Genomic DNA, 21,999 nt, shown 5'->3' with positions numbered 1-21,999 from the left:
CACACAGTGTACGTGGGAGGCGCTGAACATCAGTGGTCTAAGACATAATGTCCCTGGTGGCCAGCCAGAAGTCGATTCTGGACCAAGTGTTGGGAGTGGATGCTGTGCATCTACCCTCGAAGCTGTGTTTGTGGTGTGCGCCCGAGATATCTGTAAGGCAATTGTTCGCAATAATGGTATTTAATTGCACAATGACTTGAGGGTGCAGGTGGCATGTCTCGCTAGATCTATCCACACTGGCGTTCAGCATCACATTAAATTTCCTGCCCCACAGTACAGCCCCCAGTCCCATCGTCACCACCAAGCGCCACACCCCACAAAAAAAATCAGGGATCATCCGTGTTGGAGCCATACACTGATACCAATATCATTCGGTGTTCCCTTTTTTGCTCTGACAATGCTTGACAGAGACCAGAAGTGGCTATTTGGTACTTCACAATGAATTTGGCCCAAATTTCCTCATACTATTCAGTATAATGAAAATGCAGACAATGCTACAGGTGTTTGTCTCTAATAAAATGGTGTGGTTGAAGTATTTAGAATAACATGCCTTTGCAAAATGTGCCTCAGCCAAGAAACTTAGGGCCAGATGTAGCAAGCCGTTTGCATGACGCAAACTGCGAAAATTGCAGTTTGCGCCATGCAAACGGCCTAACGCGATGCACATTCACAAATTGCGAGTCGGTACCGACTCGCAATTTGTGAATGCGACTCACAAATAAGAAGGGGTGTTCCCTTCCTATTTGTGACTCGCATCGCAATTCAGAATTGCTTTGTGACCGCGAATGCGGTAGAAAAGCAACTCGCAGTTACCACCAGTGTCACACTGGTGGTAACTCATTCGCAAAAATGAATTTGAATGTCGACAAAAATATTTTTTCAGAGCAGGCAGTGGTGCTATGGACCACTGCCTACTCTGAAAAAAACGAAACCAAATGGTTTTGGAAGTTTTTTCATTTTGCAACTCGTTTTCCTTGAAGGAAAACGGGCTGCAAAATGAAAAAAAAAAACTGCTTTATTTAAAAAGCAGTCACAGACATGGAGGTCTGCTGACTACAGCAGGCCACCATCCCTGTGAGTGCAGGGACTCGCTATGGGGTCGCAAAATGCGACCCACCTCATGATTATTGATGAGGTGGGTCTTTGCGACCCCATAGCGAGTCGCAGACGGTGTCTGAGACACCGTTCTGCATCCGAGATTGCGACTCGGAAATTGCGAGTCAGACAGACTCGCAATTTCCGAGTCGCAATCTCGGAGTTTCCTACATGTGGCCCTTAGACCTTCTGAAATGTATTTCCTTCACATATCTCATACCGATCATCTCATACCGAAGGCTGTTACCAAATTTACCATCATTCTACAGTTTATGCCACGCAAGACTTTGCGTACTCTGTTATGTTGTCACAATAACGGGCCTTAATATTTTAAGTTGCAAGGCCCTCCAAGTTACTATACCCATTACTGTAGCTCACTGTCACTAATGCAATGTTTTGCTGTATTGTTTTGGACTGTGATGCTACTAAGTAATTAAAAGCAGTGGTACTACAATTTATCAATAAAATGAAAAGGCATCGGAAATTCAAAAAGCACCCTGATGCTCACCTTACAACTGGCTGGAGAGCCGCCTCTCCTCCTCCTTTCTCCTCCAGGGCCAAGAGATCCTCCTGGGTTAGTCGGACCAGCCTCACACCTGCCAGTTTCAGCAAGGGTGAATGGTGCTGAGCAGCCCCCAGAATGTATCTTAGCTGCTGCGACAGAATCCAGCCTTCCCAGGCCATGTTCACAAAAGGGTAGGCAGCAAGGAAGGCCTTATAAAACCTCTTCCAGGAAGATGCCGGTGGGTGGATAGCATACTCATCCTCCTCGCGCAGTCTGGTGACCAACTTCTCCAGCTTGGATCTCAGGTAGGGAAGCAAGACAAGAAAGATGAGGGATTTCCAATAGTGGGTCCTGGGAAGCCCAGTGCCCGCTAGCCTCCGTGTGTCCTCCCCCAGTACAACTCTTTTCAGACCATAAAAGTTCTCTGAGAAGGAAGCGCTAAGTTTAGTCAGGTAATGTTGTTGAAGAAGAAGATCAAGCAAGGAATAGATCTCATCAAACCACCTCCATAAGCTGCCATATCGAGCAGGGTTGGATTCCGCAAGGACCTGACAACAAAGAAAAGAAAACATTAATTATGAGTTTCATTGAAGGGTTTTCCATAATTTCGTGGTAAAAACTCAATTTATGAATGCCTACTATCCAGTTTTAATGTTGCACTCCATAACAGTTTCGATCTTTTTGTCTGTTCCTCGAATTCATGTTCTCTCTGCTTTTTCCTCCCTGCCAGCCCTCATAGAGCACCTCCCATTTCCAAAGATTCTGTTCGGCTTAAACATGACCTATAAAACATGCCCCAAAATTGCCTCTCAATAACTTATGTGATCTCAAGCTCTAGATTTGCAGGAAAATGAGTTATATTTACTTTGTTTGCATAGCACATAACGAATAACAATTGTTTTTAATAGCTGAAAAGAACCACATGGTTCCTCTAGTATTTGTAGGATTGTGCGCCTATCCTGGGCTCTCCTTTTTCCCTTTTGAAGGAGATGGCATAATGCAATGTATGACAGATCCCACGCCTCATCTTTCACAATTAGGTCAGTACATTTGATCATGTCATTAGTATATATGCTTTCCAGGCCTTAATGTTTACTGTGCGACACTTTAGAAAATTCCATAGGCAACAGTTTTCAATGAAGGTAGATCAGTGTATGTCCTATTCACCACATTCCACTTGCTTATACACTACACAGTCCCAGTAGTTCAGAGGTATGAAAGAATGAAGCCTCGTGTTGGGGGTTGGGGCACGGGTAGCAGAAGAAAAAATATCCAGAACCGGTAGGATTTTCAACTTTGCGACAAAAACTGGAGACTCTGGATGCCCAAGAAGAAACTATTCAAGAGGTGGGGGTAGGGCCAGAATAGCATCTGTTGCCTCTGACTAATTTCTATCTTCTTTCTAGAATAAAAAAGGTTTGTTTCTTTTGAAAAGGTGGATGGGAGGGCCATAGCACTGGATACTGTCTTGGAGGTATGTGGGTGTGGAGTCTTCTTGGCACAAGCTTCTGAGTCACACAATGGGCCATCATTTCTTTTTAGACTCCATTTAGTTCATAATACATATATTACAGCCACAACGATAATGCAGGACGTGTGGATCTTCAACATCATCACAGCCAGCAGATAGTTGACAGAGTGACAGCTTAGGGTGTACACTGTTATACTGTCCACATGCATTATTGCTAAACATACATACAGGTCATCACTGTCTCTAAACCACTACCTGTACAGCCTCACTACATATTAATGAACTTCTTTATATGTGCTCCATAACTATTGAAGATGAAATCCAGTGTCTTCTGTGTTGTCTTATTGCTTCCCTTTCATTAATTAATCATGGAGAGGTACTATACATGTTTGGGGCGTACTGCAAGGGGTAACAACATTGATTATATTTCAGCTGTCTCATTACATTTGCAGCCATTACTTCGTTGTCGATATAGGACTATGTCCCTATTTTATCGGTACTCTTCTGTTGGCCAACAATAAGGCTCATGCAGCAGGTCTATGGGGTCTGGCTGGTAAATCATTAACATAACTTAACAGGGTCATCAACAGGGAGGGAGCCAAGGAATTATCAACCATATCTGACACCATAGAAAAGACCTGCAAGTCCACGGCAGGTGTATGAAATCTGCTTCGGCATGATGATTCCAAGCACTGACATCATAACCAAAGGACTTTAGTTTTGTCTGCAGATAATTATAATGCAGTGCCCCATGTCTGCCTTTATACGAGACGTCTATGGAAGGTGTGCAGCAGGAGAACCACTGTCCTTCCGTCACTGGGGTCTTCAGATCAAAAACCCAACAGGCCTAGCAAGTAGCACATTCACCGCCTTCATGTTCAGGATACCTTCATAGATATGTGAGATGAATTGGTTAGGACTGGCTGCATTTATTATCTGTGTTGGGTTGTTGAGATTCTGGAGTCAGCCAGATGCATTGGGATGTATGTCTGCTGTGTTGCAACAACAAACATATCTAGTTGTGTGACACCATCAAGTATTTTAAAATCAGGGAGATGTATGAAAGTGCACTTTGAATTTAAATCTTTCATCCTAGCATGTCTTACGCTAGCAAGCTCACGTTTCACCTTCTGTTCCAAAGTTAGCAGAATTGGGGGGGGGGGGGGTCTGCCCGCCATAATGAGCTATGGGGAATACACCCCACAGGTCCACGTGGTCGCTCTAGATGGTGCCAGGCCTATCTCGTGCATGCCACTGCATCAACGCAGGACGTGGGTCTTGCCAAAGAACAGGATAAAGTTGTCACAAAGGAGCAAGGAGCCACTGTCTCCCAAGTACAACACTTTTCAGACCATAAAAGATGTTTTCGACTGCTTAAAGGTTATTGAAATTGTCAACTCGATCAAATGTAGATGAGGGATCGAAGAGGATCAACATTGTGAGGGAGTTAGGGACAGCAGCTGCTAACAAGGCAATCCAGATGCTGACTGGTCTTGTCACTAGCCCATGTTCGGTACAAGACAGTGTAATCTTCTAAAGTGGGATTTCAGTAGGGCAGTGATCACTTTGTCAAGATTCAAAAGTTCAATGTGAGGCTTTCTATGGAGCCAAAGTTGTATATAGTGGCTGGGTCAGAGCAGCCTTCTTGAGCAAAAGAGTGACTAGGGAATGTACAACGCTACGGGTTCCGCACTTTCCTATTTACTTACTGAACAGCAGGAGTATTTGTACAAGAAATGCTGAACATATTAAGAAAGTGACAAACAGGACAAAATGAAATGTTGATAGGTATGACAAGTGGTGAGTGACAATCCAAAATACATACTTTTACTCGGTCCATTAGGTAACTGCTGAAATAACAACAATGACATACAGTTTCAACAGGAAATGATGAAATGCAACACAGATTCAGCTAGCATTGAAGGGATGTAGAGTGTAGAAGAACTCGGTGGCCTTGCAGGTGTTTGGAGTTTTGTTTGGGTTCAATGCATGTTTGCATGCAGGGATGTTCTTGTGCACCTCGTCCTGAGCGCCTGCCAGTATGGGTGAAACTTAAACTTGAATTTAAGTAACTTTCTTTTCCACATAATATCATCAAGTCTGTAAATAAGTTTCTTAGTAAACATTGTGCTTTTCACCCTTTCTGCGGCCAGCTACCGATCTGCACTTGGTCTGTTTATTTTAATGTGCTGTTTCTAACGCAGGACTGGTCTGGATTAGACAAGGATAAAACATGCTCATTGCAAGTTATAATATTCAATATATCTCGCCATCCTCAGGCTCTTCCTAGAGTTCAGGATGAGCTGTCACATGGTCCAGAGAAGGCATTTGTGAAAATACCTTGGCCACATGTTGTAGTGCTGGTCTGACCGCCGACATCAAGCTATCCTGGGCAACCACCTCAAAGATGGACGGCCTGTCATCGATGGCCGAGGCAGATGTAAGGTGAGCACCATGTTCAGCCATGGTTTCTGTTCTTAGCGATGGAAACACATTCACAGGTGCTGACAGGTGAAGAAACTTGGCATCAGACTTCCTCTGCAGCAAATATACGAGTTAGCATCGAACAATGTCCCCTTTATGGCATGAGATTCGAGGAAACTAATGTCTAGGATGACAAAAAGAAATTCACATTTTATCACACACAAATAATTTAAATAAAAAACGTAAAGGAAATTGTTCACATTCTAATAAATCTCTATAAATAGTAGTACTCTGTAGACAGTTTAAAAGGTGCATTGCTAACGTGGTCCATTCATCAGAAATTAGTCAATTCATTTTTTTTTTTAGAAAGTAGTCCCAAGTGGAATGGTGTGGTAATCGTAAGGCACAACGACACTTAAACACCTAATACTGTTAATAGGAGTTATTGGCAACAGCCTGGTGAGACGTGATCTTTCCCAGCCGGCCAAGCTCTAACTGGCATACGTAGACTCTCAGTATCCCCAGGACAACAAAAGAGCCCATCCGAGCTGCATGCATTTGAATCAAACTCTGGGAAAACCTTGTTTAAAGCGCATACTGTGGGCAAGATTGGTGCCCCTTGCAATACAGGAGCTGAACGGTAAATGGAAGTCGCTCAGCAGCATTGAGCATTGTAGGTTGTGCAAATACAAAAAGGAAACAATGAGGCATCTCCTATGCTGCTGTCCAGCTCTATACAGTGCATGTTGTAAACTCTTGAAGCCAATCTTACTGCAACACGGGGTACGAACGGACACTAGGGCCCAAAACCTCTTGTTTGAATTGGGTAGTGTGCCAGAAATGAGGAGATCTGGCAAATGTATGCATCAAGCACGGACACTGTTAAAGGAGAAACTGCAGGAATTGGTGCCTGTGCTGCTGTGTGCCTGTGCTGCTGGTCGACGTTTAAATGCCACTAGCCAAACCTGAGCTGCACACTGAATAAGCCACGTCAATTCTTTGTTTGAAACAAACTAACTGACACTTGCATTGGCTAACTATCCTTCTTAGAGTTTAACTGTATCTGATCTTTAACTTTGGAACAACTATTGCTTCTTTTAACTAGGTATGGGAATCGATTGCAGATTTTATTTGTAATGGTTTTAAAGTAATCATACAATAAATTATTCATAAAAAAAAGAGTCATACAATAAATGTTCAATATCCAAAAACATTAAAGGAACCACATTACTACAAATGAGTATGCCCAGAAGCAGACTGTGTAACCTTCTGTGTCACAGAAACGGAAAAAACAAGAATAAAATTGTGGCAGGAATGGTGGAATTAATGTAAGTCACTGGCAAGAGCTCTGCATCCCAGCCATCACTATACGCCTACTATGTCACTCTATACACAGCCTAGTTATATGCAAATTTGTCTTGGCCTTGTTCCAACAGGAACAGTCCAGCCCAAAATACAAGACCAGGTCCATTCCAAAAGTGAAAACAAGCAATTCCAGACTTGTTTTGTCCTATTTAGCCTTTCTCAGCGAGACACTGTTCGAGTCTGTTGGCACGCTGAGCATGGACCCTAGGCTTCACATATTACCCTTTGCACTCTGTGTATATGCTGTAACAAGAACAAAGTCATGTATAGCTTTCTTGAATTAATCTCAGCCCCTGGCAATCGCTCAAGCCACATCCCTGTCCTTTCTATTTTGTCCACCATGCCACTCCAGAAACTCAAAGTGGACCTCACTGTTGAGGGACAATTCCTAGTACTTAATATTAAATCAAACTTTCGATCCATCACTTTCCTTTTCGCGCCTGCTCAATTCATTTGTTTGCCTAGTGCATGTATTGCTACCCTCCAAGCAACGCTTCATGCATCTTTAATGCTCTGAGCACAGAAATGCTCATTGGAACCCCCAAGTGTTTGTCTGGTCCGCACCACTTGATGAGGAAGGGTCAGTTGTAGAGTTAACACCATCAGCAAATACTATTAATTATGTATACAGGACGTTAACTACCACTTAGCTGATGGTAATAGAAAGGTGCCCTATGTATTACATTAATTTTATTAATGACATGTATCTGCCATGGCTGCTACAACTTCTTCCCCGCGTGGACAGGTGGTTCACTATCCACATAGTTTTGAGACAAAGAGGAGCAATTTTCCACCACTTCTGTAAGGGTCTATTAAATTTCCCACTGGCACTGAAAGCAAACAAGGATCTGGACATGCTAAGCAGCGCAACCTTTCTGCTATTGTGCAGTGAAAGAACAGCGATCACCTGATTTGGGGTGGAAGGAATTAGTCACCGCACCACAAGGACATTTAAACAAACTTGTACAAAAAATGGATTATGGAACAGAGTACTCCTGCATTCCTCTTGTCTGGCTGCCCTGTCCTCTTGATGGTCTTCAAGAGTTTCTGAATAGCACTGAACCAAGCACTACACCCAACTACTAAGAACAGCAAATTGACTACATTATAACTTTATTCTGCTCATTAAAGATCACAAAAGTACAATAAAAGCATATTAAAATCATTGATTATTATAATATAAAAAACACATAGAAGAAAGAGACTTCAAGTTCAGGTACTATACAATTAGGTCAAAATCTCTTCATGCAGAACACGACATCAGTCCCATAATTTAAGTGTATGGACAGGCCTATATGGTTTCATTAAGCTACACTAGGAGGGCAGATTTTGCTAACAGGCAAAACCTCTTAGACACACTTTGCAATGAAATACAAACTCTTTTTATAGACCACAAGTGAGCCTCAACTGACAACCCATTTATACTTTAATATCCTGTGCAAAATAGCAATAGACACCTATGCAGTAAAGAGCACATTTTTCATTCGGCTTCGACAAACGTCCAGCAAACCGGATGCAAAAAGTTGCCATTAAGATTAAAACTTGACTATCGAAATCCTTAAAAACATTGGCTAGAATACAATTACTAAGTTGGGGATAAATGCAAAAAGAGTGCTTAATAGGCTATCTGCATGGGCTTGCGGGAGCATTGGGTACAATATAGAAACTGCCTCTGCCTAGCCCTCCCATATAAGTATACACAAAGTTATAATGGCTATTTGCTTGCTTCGATACACTTTGATTGCCATACCCAGGCAGGCATAAGATATTTTGATACAGAAAAAACCACCAGCCTGGAACAGTGGGTCCTAAAGGCCTCTAAATGCCTCCTAGTGCCCAACTTTCTACACAGCAACCATTTTTTCCTGTGTTGGCCATAAGCTGTGCAGAAAAATAGGATATGGGGTTTGGTCTCTGAGGACCCTTTACAGCTGGGGCACTTGTCTCCCCCAGGGTTGGCATGGGGCCACTTGAAACAGAAGGCTCTAGGCGGGGCGGGAGGGAGTGATCTGATACCTAAATTGTAAGTACAATTGCGAGCCAGTCTTTGATAGTCTTGAGGTATAATATAGTACTGAGCATAATCCAGTCCTGATTTGGTGCTAGTTTTAGGCCCAAGTAAACAAAGTTGAAAACCTGTTCTATAGGATTATTTCTCGCATATAACTTACACTTTACATTTTTACTTTTTGCAGGGTTGAATGTCATAAATTTTGTTTTGAGCTATTAAGCTTTAGCCCACGCTCGTTGCAAAAACTGATGGTCATTCAGGGGCTGCATATTGACTACACCCTACACGGTCATCGTTCCCTGCCTCTCTGATAACTCAAACTTGCAAAGCACTAAGAGGAACCAAAACAACAGGAAGCGCACTCGAACCCTCACTAACATATATCAGCAGCACTGACTAAAGAGTATCACCTTTACCAATCACGGGTGTCATTTTTGACATACATCAGAGCCCAATAGCACACAATTTTTATCCAAAAAGTTACACCCAGTGCAAAGCAAACAGCAAGCCATACACAATTCTTTGTTAACACAAATTTATGCATCAACAATTTGTTATAAAAATGTTACCAGATTCTCTAAACATCTTGCACGTCAAATATTACAACATAGAAAGCTATTTTTACCATTTAAACACCCACCCACAACAAACAAAGTGCTCACTGATATGTAACAGACTTAAAGCAATGGTTAAGCCCTGTACGTTTTGACAGAGGAAAGAGTGTCACTGGATGAAGAATCAATAGGTTTTGTCTAGTATCCAACATATCTAAAGTTATACAAAGAATGTCAACAACGTTATGCCCATTCCAGCCGTCTAGGTGTTGATGACACGTCGACATACAAGCTACATTCTTCGGAACACAAGCAAATCTCAGTTTGTTAAATGTTATTGGAACTACGGATGTAGATAATCAATAGTGCAATTATTCTTTAAGAGAGGTTCAACATTTCATGCGGTTAATCTCGTACGTACTTTTTAGACAATGTACGAATTTGTGGGATCCTTTGAGTGGACACCCATTTTAGTTCTATGTGTTCCCGCCTATCTGATACATGGCATGGTCCAAATTGAGTATTATTTGAACTTTAGTTTGCTCTTTGATTTCACTCCTTCTCAGTCAGTGCGTGCGTGTTTTCCTGTAGATTAAATTGTCTAGGGCAGATAAACAAGCATGGCTAAGCCTGACCAGATGATCCCACTCCTTCAATGCAGGTCAAAATGTTCCTGTTTTGCAAACAAAATAATAACCCATCTATTTTTCTACTTATCAATTTATCTGTCTTATATAGCTCTCATCCCATTACAAGTCTCCAGTACGTTTAAAACTGTTCTGAAACTGTCTTTGCTATAATAACCTAACCCCTCACTCAGTACGGTATGTGATTTAATGCAGCAAAAGCCCTGAAAATGTCACGTGGCAACAAGTACTGTGCAACATAGAACAATGACGTAAGTAAAACTAAACTGGTGTTACATCCTAAAACACTGACTGGCAGATTTTCATCTACATGGAGACCTAGAGCCTGTCTAATAAAATATCATTGTTAAACTAATCTGTGAAATGAACTTTCGTTGTGGGCTATGTCTTCGAAGTGTGAGGACTAGTTGATCGGGGTTGCTCAGGATGTAGTTGTGAATCTGGCTTAGTGCAGCTTCAACAATGCATAGGCAAAAATATGGCTGTCACATTTGCTTTCAAATTATTACCTGCTTCACAAGTGAGATCTGTGAGCAAAAGCACTGTTTTAGTGGCACCAATTAATAAAAATAATGATTCCCTTAAAAGAAAAGTCAGGAAGTTCCAAGGTGGTAGGCTCAGCACAGCAGTCATCGTTGTTTTGCTGTACTAAAGCTTGGTCAGACAGATTATTTGATTATTAAGCTACAATTTATTCGGATCATGGCTTTCTGTCTAAAACTTAATCCATGGGAGATTCAATTTCACACCAACATTAGTGACACGTTGCTGCTCCTTCATCATGGTTCTATCAAGATGTTATTCTGAAAATTCTGAATCTTAAAGACTGGCTCCCTTTGCCAGTTTTCCTTTCACCAACGTTAAAGACGACTTAGTATGTCAAATCTCTTGTTGATAAATGTTCTGCATTTTAGATGATAGTGCTGAATTGACGTAAATCCTTTAGGGTTCACGGAAAGACAGCACTCTCTGGCTGCTGGTATTCAATATTTTACTAATTTAAGGCTTTGATTTCACAAATATGCACACCTCGTGGCAAATTAGTGAGTGCACACTTTCAAGACCGTTATACACTACTTGCAACTCAGATTCCCACCCTTTTTGCACATCTGTCCCTACTACTATACATCAGCTGCTACCAATCCATCCCCTCTTTAGGTCGATTTCCCAAGCACCTGTCCGTCAGCTACTGGCCACCAACCCTTTGGTGATGCCAATCTGTCTCTTCGTGCTACCCATCTGTAACGCGATGCCACGATCTTTTCTACAAGAGTATTTGTCTCACATAGTGCTAAATTCCACATCCAACCGAGTGAAGAAGGCACCTATGGGATATAATGCTGCCTTAAATGCTAAGCATATAGCCGTATGGTCTATAAGCGATCAACTTAAGAGAACACCCATGAGACATGCTGCCTTAAATGTTAACCAGTTAGATGGTCAGGCTTAGGTGGGGCAGGCTATCACGCCTGCCCAGCTCAGACTTTTTCGAGTAATCAGAATAGAAGTGAAGTATCTGGGCCTCGACAATCACGCCAACAAAAGCCTGTTCATTTATCGTATAATGCAGCTAAACTACCTAAAAAATTCACATCAGGTAGGGAGGAACCAGATCAATAGGGACAGGCTACATACTATCAGCAGCGTTATGTGAAGTTATATGTTTCGATTAGATCCACTTCCCCTACAACATTTAGAGAGCCTCAGAAATGTCCAGGGAATGGGAATCGCAGTCCCTAATGTTCAGCGTAAATCTGTTATAAAGGAAACAGGGTAATGTGGCCATTCATTAAGAAGCAACATGATCAGCAAAGATATGAGGGTATGCATATATCTTTGTGCAAGAGAGAGATTCCTGGCACCCTGCAGAAAGAGTGCTCAGATAATTCTAAAAATATTAGTATATATCTGCTGCGTCGACTCTTCATATCTACAGTCATAGCTGTATGTCTAAAATAAAGCATGGGCAAGGGGGATCGTGGTGATCTATGACCCTCTGTGATGGACTTTAGGGACCACCGCCTTTTATGAACTATGACTACGGTTTGTTGAAGCTAAGATGCTCCGTGTCGACCTTAAAAGAAATCCTGCAGTCGTCTCACCAACTGTTGCCAAATATCAAAATAAAAGGATTCTGTCGAATCTAGGATGATATGCATTGCCCCTCGCTGCAACGACGACAGTCATTCCACTTTTGTGGCTGGGGTTAGCGTTATTGTTCCCTACATCACCCCACACATTTTTATCGTTTATCCAACTAGAATGTAGAAGCAGTAATATGTGCGATACAATGCAAGTTGTTCTCGTGTATCTCTAAGCAATGACTTTTAGAACATCTCCTGCTATTAGGGCTGTGTATTATTTAACTCCCTGCTAACCACCGAGGAGTTTCTTTCAGTGATTCTGACTTTAAACTTGTTCTTACACTGTACGCTTTAATCATGCAAAACTAATTGGTTCTTATTTTTCCTGTTTGTATTTTTACATCACGTTCCTATCGTTTTAGCACAAATCACTAGATGATTTTAGGACATAGCACTTTTTTTAATGCCTATTTTGTCACAAGTCATGTTTATGTTTTAATGTACAATTGTATTTCAAGAAGCACCATGAGGAGTCGGAAGTGGTAATGAATGCATTATACCCACGTGATACTGCTGCTGCATATCTGTCTCCAGTTAGGAAAAAAAACTAAAGAGGACCCTTGCAAATGGGTCAACTGAGACCTATGCACCAACCTGTCCCAATGTTACCCTTATGTTCTACGCAAGCTGCTGTTAACATTCTGCGCCCACCGATCTACCCCTTGCTGATGCCCACGAACCCCCAATATTGTAACCCAGCAGTTGCCTCTTAGTACCGGGCACCTCCAGGAATCCGCACACCTGCCAGTCTCCAAACGCGGATTCTGGCCCTTCTGTCGTCACAGCTGTTTACATGCCGGAAGTATGGAACGTCTAGCCTTTCTCGAACCATAGAGCTGTTGGCCATTTTGGAATGGGATGGTTTCAGTAGCAAGACTAGAAATAAAAAATAAGAAATATTTTCCGAAAACACCAAAGTGGTTAAGTAGCTAAAATATATGTTTCTGAGTGCTCTAAATGTTATATAGGGAGGTAAGCATGATAAACGCCACTGGTGCTGAAAGTCTGAGCATGGTACCGTGCGTTTTTCGTTTTATCATTTGCTCTACTCTGAACGAGAGTTAAAAAAAAAAAACATCGCAGAAAAGTAGTTCGTGTTCGGCTTTACTTTTGTGTATTAGGCTTCGCTGGTAAAGGAATTTTAGGGTATGCGGGCGCTCTCTCGCCAGGTCTAGAAAGTGACGCCCTGGACTCTATGATCCAAACAAACTTCCGGTGCTTTCACTGCAATGTTTCAAGCAAGTCCCGCCCCTGGAAGAGTGTATTTCCGCCTGCTGCATCTCCCTCCTGGATCTGAGGACACACCCGAGGTTTTTAAAGCGGTGAGTGTAAAGGGTGAGGTATTGGACGTTGGCAACTTCATTACCCTTTCATGGTGGTTTCTTAGCGGGAGATAAACCCAACCCCCCTCTTTCTTAGCAACAGTTCGTCTCATACTGACGTCTGTACATCAGTGATGGAGGAGAAAATACCAGGGAATATCCAACCCTATAACTGTCATCTTAACATTTGTCAAGTTCGCCAGGCTGGACCACATATACACATAAACTAGGACAGGCTAGTGTTGTATACACAGATTCCAGACCTGTGCTTGCAGTTGCCAGTCTAACGTGTTCTGTGATTAGTTATATTGATGATTTATTTTCATATATCCGCTTACAATGACGCCCGTACAAAATGCTTATCTTGAAGAAAGGCAGGACTAGAAGCTCTGAGCATTTTTCAGATAAGTGGTGACCCGGCATCGCTGCCGTCATTTTATCAAGATGCACCAATGAGGTACGTTGGGGAGGTTACACCTAAGACAGCCTTTTCCCACCCTGTGCTCTTCTAATAAACCAGGCCAGTGGTTTATCCATGAGGCTCACATCTGACCGACTTAAACGTTTTCCAGGACAGCATCCCTTCCTTGATTTTCACCCTAAATCATTATGACTTCATATTTTCTCTGCTATCTTTGACAGGTAAGGACTACAGGAATCCCCACTGGCCTTTATTAATACCATTTCACAATACTTGTTCTCATGCGCTGTCTTTGCTTTTAAATTTTGGTTTTGTAAGGATGTGCAGAAGCATCAAACGTGCAGCAGATCACAGTGTTGGCAAATAGATTTTGAATGTTCCTAAAGTCACTAAGTTGTATCTTTTTCTGTACATAGTATGTTGGGATAGGAATGTCCCCTGCATTATATGTGGACTTGTTGCCCTCCCACATGCATATCTGGTATCCTGACTTTTATTTTAGCCCCAGCGTCACACTAATCTAAATATGTGCTCAAAGGCATGACCTGTCCCTGACTTCTTGGGGTCTTGGATCTGTCCTGAAAGGGTACACCAAACATGCCCCCATGGTGGGCAGAGGACTGCTGTCCTTGCTCTATGGTATAATATCAAAACGGCTATAGCAGCATATCCGCCTGTGTTACTGGAAGTGTGACTTACTGGCACCTCTCATGTTTGGTTGTTATATGTAACCTTGCACTAGTATCCCTTGTGTTTATAGTGCATGTAGTACATGTATAGTAGTGGGTTGAATATGTGAAAATTAGCCTAAGCATCAAAGCCAGTGGAATACATTTTGGATGCCCCCACAGAAGCCAGACATTGTATAAGATGGGGAGTGAGGACTGTTCTCCCAAACAGTGACATGTTATTGCCTGTATTCCTGTAGTTGCAGGGAGGAAATCCATACACTGATGTGGCGGGGATGGAGGCAGGGCTGCCTTTCGAAATTCCATGAGGCCGGGGTGTGGAATTCCATTTGCCAGACCCCACGGACATATTTGTGGTCAAGGACAGCAAGTTTTCATGTGTATTTTGTCTTATGGACAATATAACTGTAGTATCCTGTGTGTCCTTCTATGTTTGAACTGTTGGTTGGAATGCTCAAGTTGAGTAATATGATAGAATGTTGTTGTGTCGCGTGGGAGCTACCCAACGATCTAACACGAGATAAAGAAGTTACTTCCTACCTGAATAATTTCAGACTCTTGTATGAAAACCCTGCCCTCAACCTACAAAACTGACCCAACCCCTTGAAACACAAACCCTTTGACTGTCAGTTTACTGTTCCACAGTATTGATCTATGAAAGAGGATTGTCTGCCACTGAAGCAAAATTTGCATCCCTATTTATAAGTTGTTCAAACTTATGTAGATGATTCATTAGTGCAAAGCCTTTATAGCCCTGTAAAGTAATACAGGAAACTATGAGCTGAGTTTCCTTTATAAACAGTGGTACGTTTTGAAAAATATGTACACATGTTTGCAAAATGTAACAATTTGAGGCTACATCAGATGCTCTCAGAATGCTCCCTGCTTATTTGAAATACATGCACGAGCGTGAAAGCAAGTTGGCGATCGCTTTCAAAATAAAATATTCACAAAAAATTGCAACTTTGGAAATGTTTTGCTCAACTAGCACATCTTTCATCTTGTGTAGTAAAACATGTTTGATGCATGCCAGTATTTTTTTTTTTTTTTTTTTTTAATAATAATGAAGAATCTGCTAAGCAACTGCAAACTTATTTCCCATACATCCCCTTTTGGCTCCACCCTGGAAATAGTCTTATTTCTGCTACTGTTAGGAGTACATTTTAAACATTTCCATTGGGAAAGAGACCAAAGGTGGGAATCAATGCCCTTAAACATGTTTCGCTGTTGCCCTGACCCACTGAGCTTTCCAACCCTGAAACTATTGCTTCCCAGTCCCTGTATGTAAATTTGCTGAAAGGTGGCAAAATCAGAGCCGCGCTATAAACCAAACCCTGTTACAATATTATAAAAGAGGTGTTTTGTTATCAGAGCCCTGATATGAGATCACTCTGCTGAATGGTACCACAAGGTGCAAGTGGATTTTTTTTTTTTGTTTTTTTTTGTTGCAGGCCAAGTAGATTTTTGGAGCACCCTTCCCCTTGGACAAGTAGAATTTTTATAAAATTCTAGTTATTAGCAAGTGGCTGGACGTCCATTTTCTTGACCACTGTCATTTCAGGCCTCGAAAAATCTAGTCACCCACTCACTACGACAAGTCAGATTTAATCAGGGCCTTCTGGCCTGTTCTGGCTAGAGCTCGAGCTGCCAAAGAAAAGGTATTCTGTGAGTGAGCAATAAGTATGCCTTTAGAACATGCTTTATCTTGTCACGTTTGCTGTGCGTTCAAGACAGAGGTCAGATGTCAGTTTATGTCTTCTTACAAATTGCTGCTAATTTTATTCAGGAAGTTAGTGTTTACTATTCTTTCTCTATCTTCTGAGTTAGAGGATTTTGTCAAATGAACGGTCTGACAATAGTGCTGGGATAAAGGGAGTATGAAATGAAAAGCTATAGGATGCCAGATTTCTTTCTAACACATCATTTAACTAGCTTGGAAAGTAAATGTACAAATATTTCAAAACACATCGTCAGTTAGGAAAGCAAGTTTTTTTGTAATTCAATAGTGTGATGACAACAAGGATTTTAATAGGATCAAAACAAATCAGAACACTTTACTTGGCGATGTTGAAATTATAAATATTTTCTGAAACCCAGTTTCCACACATTATAATTTGTACACTACCCCAACATGAATTTGACCCCTGGAATCGATAGAGGTAACCCACCCAACAGTCACTAGAATCCTGATGAGGCTGTCGAAACAGGTTGTAATTGGAATAGGTGGTCATCTTTATGTAGGGTTTTGATAAGGCAGCTGATTAAAAAAAATGTCTGCCCTTTTTTCTATGATCATTTGCTATCTTTGACCTGTAGCATCAATAATCCCCTCTCTTCCTTGTAGCCTTGCTCTTCCTTTTCACACCAAAAGCGGACCTACTAAGGCTGCAAGTGTGCAACGAGTTTTGCAGGTGGGGTGCCACTTGTCAATTGCCCCTGCAATCCCTGCTGCTCAAACAATCCTGTGCAGCAAACAAGTAATTGTAACTCCACACAACGAGTATTAGTACTAGGTGGTATACATAGACTTAATGCACCATGCGACATGCTTTCAGAACCCTTTGTCTGTGTCAGTTTTCTGCACACTGAGACCTGTGCTCGGTGTGGTCTATGCCCTGTGTGCTGCCTAAAACTTTTACTTTGTGCAGTAGGTGCCCTCTGTAATTTGAGAATTCTGCCAAGAGTTACTAGTGCTACTGTGTGCTCCCTTCAACCTGAGAAATATGCAGTTCTATTAAGAACTGTTTTGAACTTAGTATACAGCCTTTGGGACTTGTACAGTGCCTTATGTGATATGTTGTAAATAGAGTCGCAGTCTGTGCACTGCATCATCTGCACTACAGTCGATTTTGTCACAAATGTGTTTTTTTTTTGCAAATGAAATGATAAAATGTGATTTTTGTTGGAAACCAAGTTTGTCCTGTGCTTCCTATTCAGATTTATCCTATTATTGAAGTCATCAGAACATAATTAGTTTGGGGATCCCTCCAATGTAGTCACGAGGTTTCCACTCATGAGTGAGCCCCACGGGTGCGATTGTTACAATATATACATCCTTAAACCCTGGTCCACTTGGGCAGATAAGGTTATTCTTGTCATGTATACAAAGCCAAAAGGCGAGAATCTTATTAGCAATGCCGTTTCTTATCTAACTAGCTAGAAAGCATAGTTGAAATCTAAGATGCAGGTCCGAAATGTGGCCACTGGTTACGCATCAGTGGAAAGGAAGAAAAGTTAATCCTTCAGTAGCTACCTTATAATTGGTAAATCACATAGCTTACTGAGGGAATGTATCAGTTACAGGGCAAAGGCAAACTTTAAAAAGATGATTATTGATATCCATTTTTTTGATGTTGGCCAAAAGTGTCAGTTCGGACTAAATTGTTTTGATTAGATTTCCTTCAGTTAAGTGATGCTATCTTTGTTACTTTTTGTAACTAATTATTTAAAATGTTCACTTAATTTGAACAGCTGTATGTATGATTGATAACCTAAGCATGGATAAAATACCTTTCAACTGAACCCACATTTTAATGCCAAATGTTCACACTTCATCTGATTTAAATAAGATGTTGGCTTTATACCTTCAAAGTGACTATGCTGTTGGAATCATTGTGGGCAAAAGAGGTAGTTTTATTTAAAATCTGGGTACATTTAAAGACTTAGGGCCATATGTACGAACACTTATTCCCATAGACACAGAATGGGTAAAAGCCTTTGCTACACCTGGCCCTTAATGTTCCATCAGAATTGTACCTTAATTCCTCTTGGAAGATTAATGTTTTTAATTACCTTTTTCAGGGATATGACTTCAATTACTGTAGTATTACACTCCTTGTGTGATCCTAGAATAAAGTTGCTTTTTGTATGGATATCAGACCTCCAAATGCGATCTGTATTTCCTGACAGTCCCCGTAATTTGTTTTTCCAGGCGTTATTTGAACAACAAGAACCATGACAGACTCCAAATATTTCACAACCAACAAAAAAGGTGAGGCTAAAGAACTCTAATTTGCATCCTTGTGCTTTTATTTGTTATGGGTAGAAAAGACCAATCTAGAATCCCATACCTGGGTGGTCTGATTATGTGATGTAAGACAGTCTAGTGTAAGTACTCGATGTTTTATTTATCTATATGTTTTCTCACACTTAAATAGTTGCTCAATTTATATACTTGTTTAACATATGGTGTTTGGGACTACCTATTAAGTGCTCCCCCAATTGCTGTATCGAATTGCTGTGCTCGTTTTATATGGCCTTCCGTTTTGCCACTCTCTTCTCTTTGAGATCTGCTTGAGGGTTTTGGAACAAGGTGTCTTAGATGAGAGAACTCATACCATTCTCCACGTTTCTATACCACACAGTCATCACATTTCAGTGTAGTTTGACTTCACATCCAGTGTTTATTCATTAAACTTTCAATTTTTCTCCCTTCTCAATCGCCAATGCTTGCCTCAAATCTACCCTTGGCCCCTAATTAATTAACCTCTCCTATGATGCATGTGTTTGCTCTGACTACAAAAAGTGCTACCTTGCTTTAAACCCCCTACCCACCCACCCAAGCTCTGGCTTCACTCTCCTCACCTTGAGCTGCTCTAAAACCGCTACCCCCCTTTCTGCTTCTGGAGGAGGGCATCCCTTGCCCCCTACCACAGAGGACTTCATCACCTTACTCTGCTTCACTTGAGGGATTCCTCCCTTTAGGCACCTTGGTCTGCATCTCTGTACCACCCAAGGCCTGCCCCCTTAACCCACGGAGGCTTCTTTGCCTGCCCCTGAGGGCTTCCACCATTTAATCCTTCCCCAATGCACCTTCCCCTTCCCCGAGGGCTGCCTCCCCTCAACCCTCACCAGTGCCTAATTTGTAAATAAAAAGGTGCCGGTGCCCAAAGCCCTCCTCTTACACATGTGGCTGCTGCAGTTAAATGTGCGAGCATTGAATACTGAGGCGGCGCAATACTGAAGCCATCTTGGGCCTCTTCAATCCATTTACAGCCACTCCCCGCCCCTTCAGCTCACTCTTGAAGCTTTCTCCCTTTGTGACGCTTTTTCGTTTTTCCCTTCCTCCGTCTTTCCCATTTGTGTCTTTTGCTCACAGCAAATGCTTGAGGCAGAATAATAAGCCCCGGCCCTCAAAAATAAGTCCCGGTGAACAACAAGCACAAATTAAGCACCGATCCTCACCGATAGCTGCATTTTCTTGCTCTTATCGATGGCTGCTGCCCTTTACCACCACCGAATGCTGCTTTCCCATTACCACCCCGAGGTTTGCCTCTCCCTGAACCCCCGTGGGCTAACCTTCCTAGTCCTCTAGGGTTTCCCCTGCTTAACCACAAGGGCTGCTTCCCTTTAGTCCCTCCCCACCCACAAAAGACTGCCTCAACTTAGCCTATCCCGAGGAATGCCTCCCCTTACCTGCCCACCTAACATCATAGGACTGCTCCCATTAAAACCCTTCGAATACCTGTCTTCTCTTAACTCCTCTTCCGTGGAAGTCCTCTCCACAAGGGCTTGGCTACCAATCAACAAAATGATCCTGTTTAAATCGAGTTCATGGTTTATAAAAATGTTCCACTAAGTGGCGCCAAAATTACTGGTGGGAAAATTCAAGAAATACATTCCCTTTCAGAATCGAAAATCACATAACAAGGCTCTGTTTGCAATTCCTAAAACAAAATACTCTTAAGTGGGGGGGAGCTTTTCACATCCAAGGGGCCTTACTCTGTAAATCCTTACCTCTTGAACTGTGTGTTGAAATATCTTTGCTCACATTTTAAAGTGAAAACAGTGCTCTTTACTTCATAAGGTGACCCATAGCTCAACTGTGCTTTACTGTGTCTTTTCCACAGCACCAAGGGAGATTTTTAGAGTGAAAGTGAGGCTTTACAAATTATCTAAAATAAATACATCTCGTGCAAGGTACTTTGAACATCAATTAATGTCATCTTAGTACTTCTGTGAGGCCAAAGGTAGGGCTGTTGCTAGCACACCATGTTGTACCCCTTTCTGTCCACAAGAACCCTCTAATTGAGACCCTAGGAGGGTGGTGGCTGTCTTCCATCTCACTACAAAGATTGTACTGGTATTGCTCTTCCCCTCCACATCCACAAACTTCCCACAAACCTTAGTAGGCAGCAAAAGAATTGCTACAGTGTTTACAAAGTAAACAAAAGGGATTCCGCGCACAATATATGTATTGAAACGACCTGCATTTGGCATGAGTGCATTATGGAATATAAGCAAAGGGGTTTCCCCATAAGTAATGTTAAAGTAAGGTTAGCCACTTTGCTGCTTTGAGTTTTACCTACTGATGCTGAGCACTTTTTAAGGTAGAGTGCAAAACGGTCCGTTCCTGCTGTAATCTCTCTTTGGGCTTCTAACCACGCCCATGTTACATCAACCACTTTCATTGGTTTGTGGGCTTGCCTTTTAAAATCTGCTTGCTTTCATTAGTGGAAGGCATGCATACGTCAAGCCTTTTCCGGTGTTTAGCCCTCCTCGAGTCCACCGACCAACTACTGAAAACATACGAGGCTCCATGTTTTCCGTATGGTTTCTGGACTACTTGTTCTCTTATTTCGCAGCACGATCGCGCTCGCCCCTCCCCCCCCCTCCAAATTAATATGTGACAAGAAAAGTCTGGTTAGGAGTTTATAACACTAATAACGCTAACTCGACGAAATGCGAGACCCGTTGCATTGTAAATGCTTGTTTAGGTTGCAGCCTGTCAGAAAGTGTAGCGGTCTGGTTTTCTAAAGACATCTTGGGGACTTTCCGAAAGTTGACATGGGAATGCATTCCACCCGTTGATTGCCGTTTGTCTTTATAATTCACATTTTCTGGTTTTCTATTTGATTGCTTTATTTGCTTTAGGCTCTACAGGTTCAGTTTGTCCCTCCCGTTGAATAAACTGTGTTTACAATATTTTTTAACAAACTCTCTTTCTGTAAATAGGTCTTTAAATCTTGTTCTTTTCTTGTCACATTTGCTGATCATTCAAATACAGAGGTCATATGTCAAGCTGTGTCTACAAGGGAGCTTGGGGTTTACTGTGCTTTTGGCTGACTTCAAATTGAGTGTTTATAGGAAAGAGGAATGCAGATTACTCTCCCCATGGAACCCGCTTGTGCCCCTCCTATGTTCTGGTTACAAGGCTGTAACATAACCTTAAATAGCACTTCATGTAACACGCGGATGGCAGATTTTTATTTTGGCTAGATGAGTAATATGTATGTTATGTAAAGCACTCTAACTCTGCACTGGGATTAGTAGCACTATAAAAAAATTAAATAGTGATATTTACAATATTTGTGCAGATACTGGAACAGGCCAACACATCTTTAAGTGCATG

At 41.8% G+C, this 21,999-nt stretch overlaps 2 protein-coding genes across 7 annotated transcripts in view; one reads left to right on the top strand and one right to left on the bottom strand.

The window, feature by feature from the left end:
- The window catches only part of PEX12 (peroxisomal biogenesis factor 12), a 46,844-nt gene extending 33,830 nt beyond the window's left edge, over positions 1–13,014 (bottom strand). Inside the window, exons 1-3 of one of the 3 annotated variants that reach the window (XM_069226746.1) lie at positions 12,933–13,014; positions 5,412–5,679; positions 1,604–2,148 (exon numbers count right to left, since the gene is read on the bottom strand). In XM_069226746.1, coding sequence (XP_069082847.1) covers positions 1,604–2,148; positions 5,412–5,537 — 671 coding nt within the window. In that variant the 5' untranslated portion in view covers positions 5,538–5,679; positions 12,933–13,014. Of the gene's footprint in view, positions 1–1,603; positions 2,149–5,411; positions 5,680–12,810 lie in introns of all 3 variants that reach the window. The other 2 variants (XM_069226747.1, XM_069226748.1) reach the window with 2 other exon arrangements.
- Positions 13,015–13,417: 403 nt separating this feature from the next.
- AP2B1 (adaptor related protein complex 2 subunit beta 1) overlaps positions 13,418–21,999 on the top strand; it is a 347,393-nt gene continuing 338,811 nt past the window's right edge. For 2 of the 4 annotated variants that reach the window (XM_069226742.1, XM_069226741.1), the window contains exons 1-2: positions 13,433–13,538; positions 18,580–18,639. In XM_069226742.1, coding sequence (XP_069082843.1) covers positions 18,603–18,639 — 37 coding nt within the window. In that variant the 5' untranslated portion in view covers positions 13,433–13,538; positions 18,580–18,602. Of the gene's footprint in view, positions 13,539–18,579; positions 18,640–21,999 lie in introns of all 4 variants that reach the window. The other 2 variants (XM_069226745.1, XM_069226744.1) reach the window with 2 other exon arrangements.

The sequence above is a fragment of the Pleurodeles waltl genome, chromosome 3_2, assembly GCF_031143425.1.
Source record: "Pleurodeles waltl isolate 20211129_DDA chromosome 3_2, aPleWal1.hap1.20221129, whole genome shotgun sequence".
NCBI lineage: Eukaryota > Metazoa > Chordata > Amphibia > Caudata > Salamandridae > Pleurodeles > Pleurodeles waltl.
Note: the sequence above shows the minus strand (reverse complement) of the source record. Positions and strands in the feature narration are given on the sequence as shown.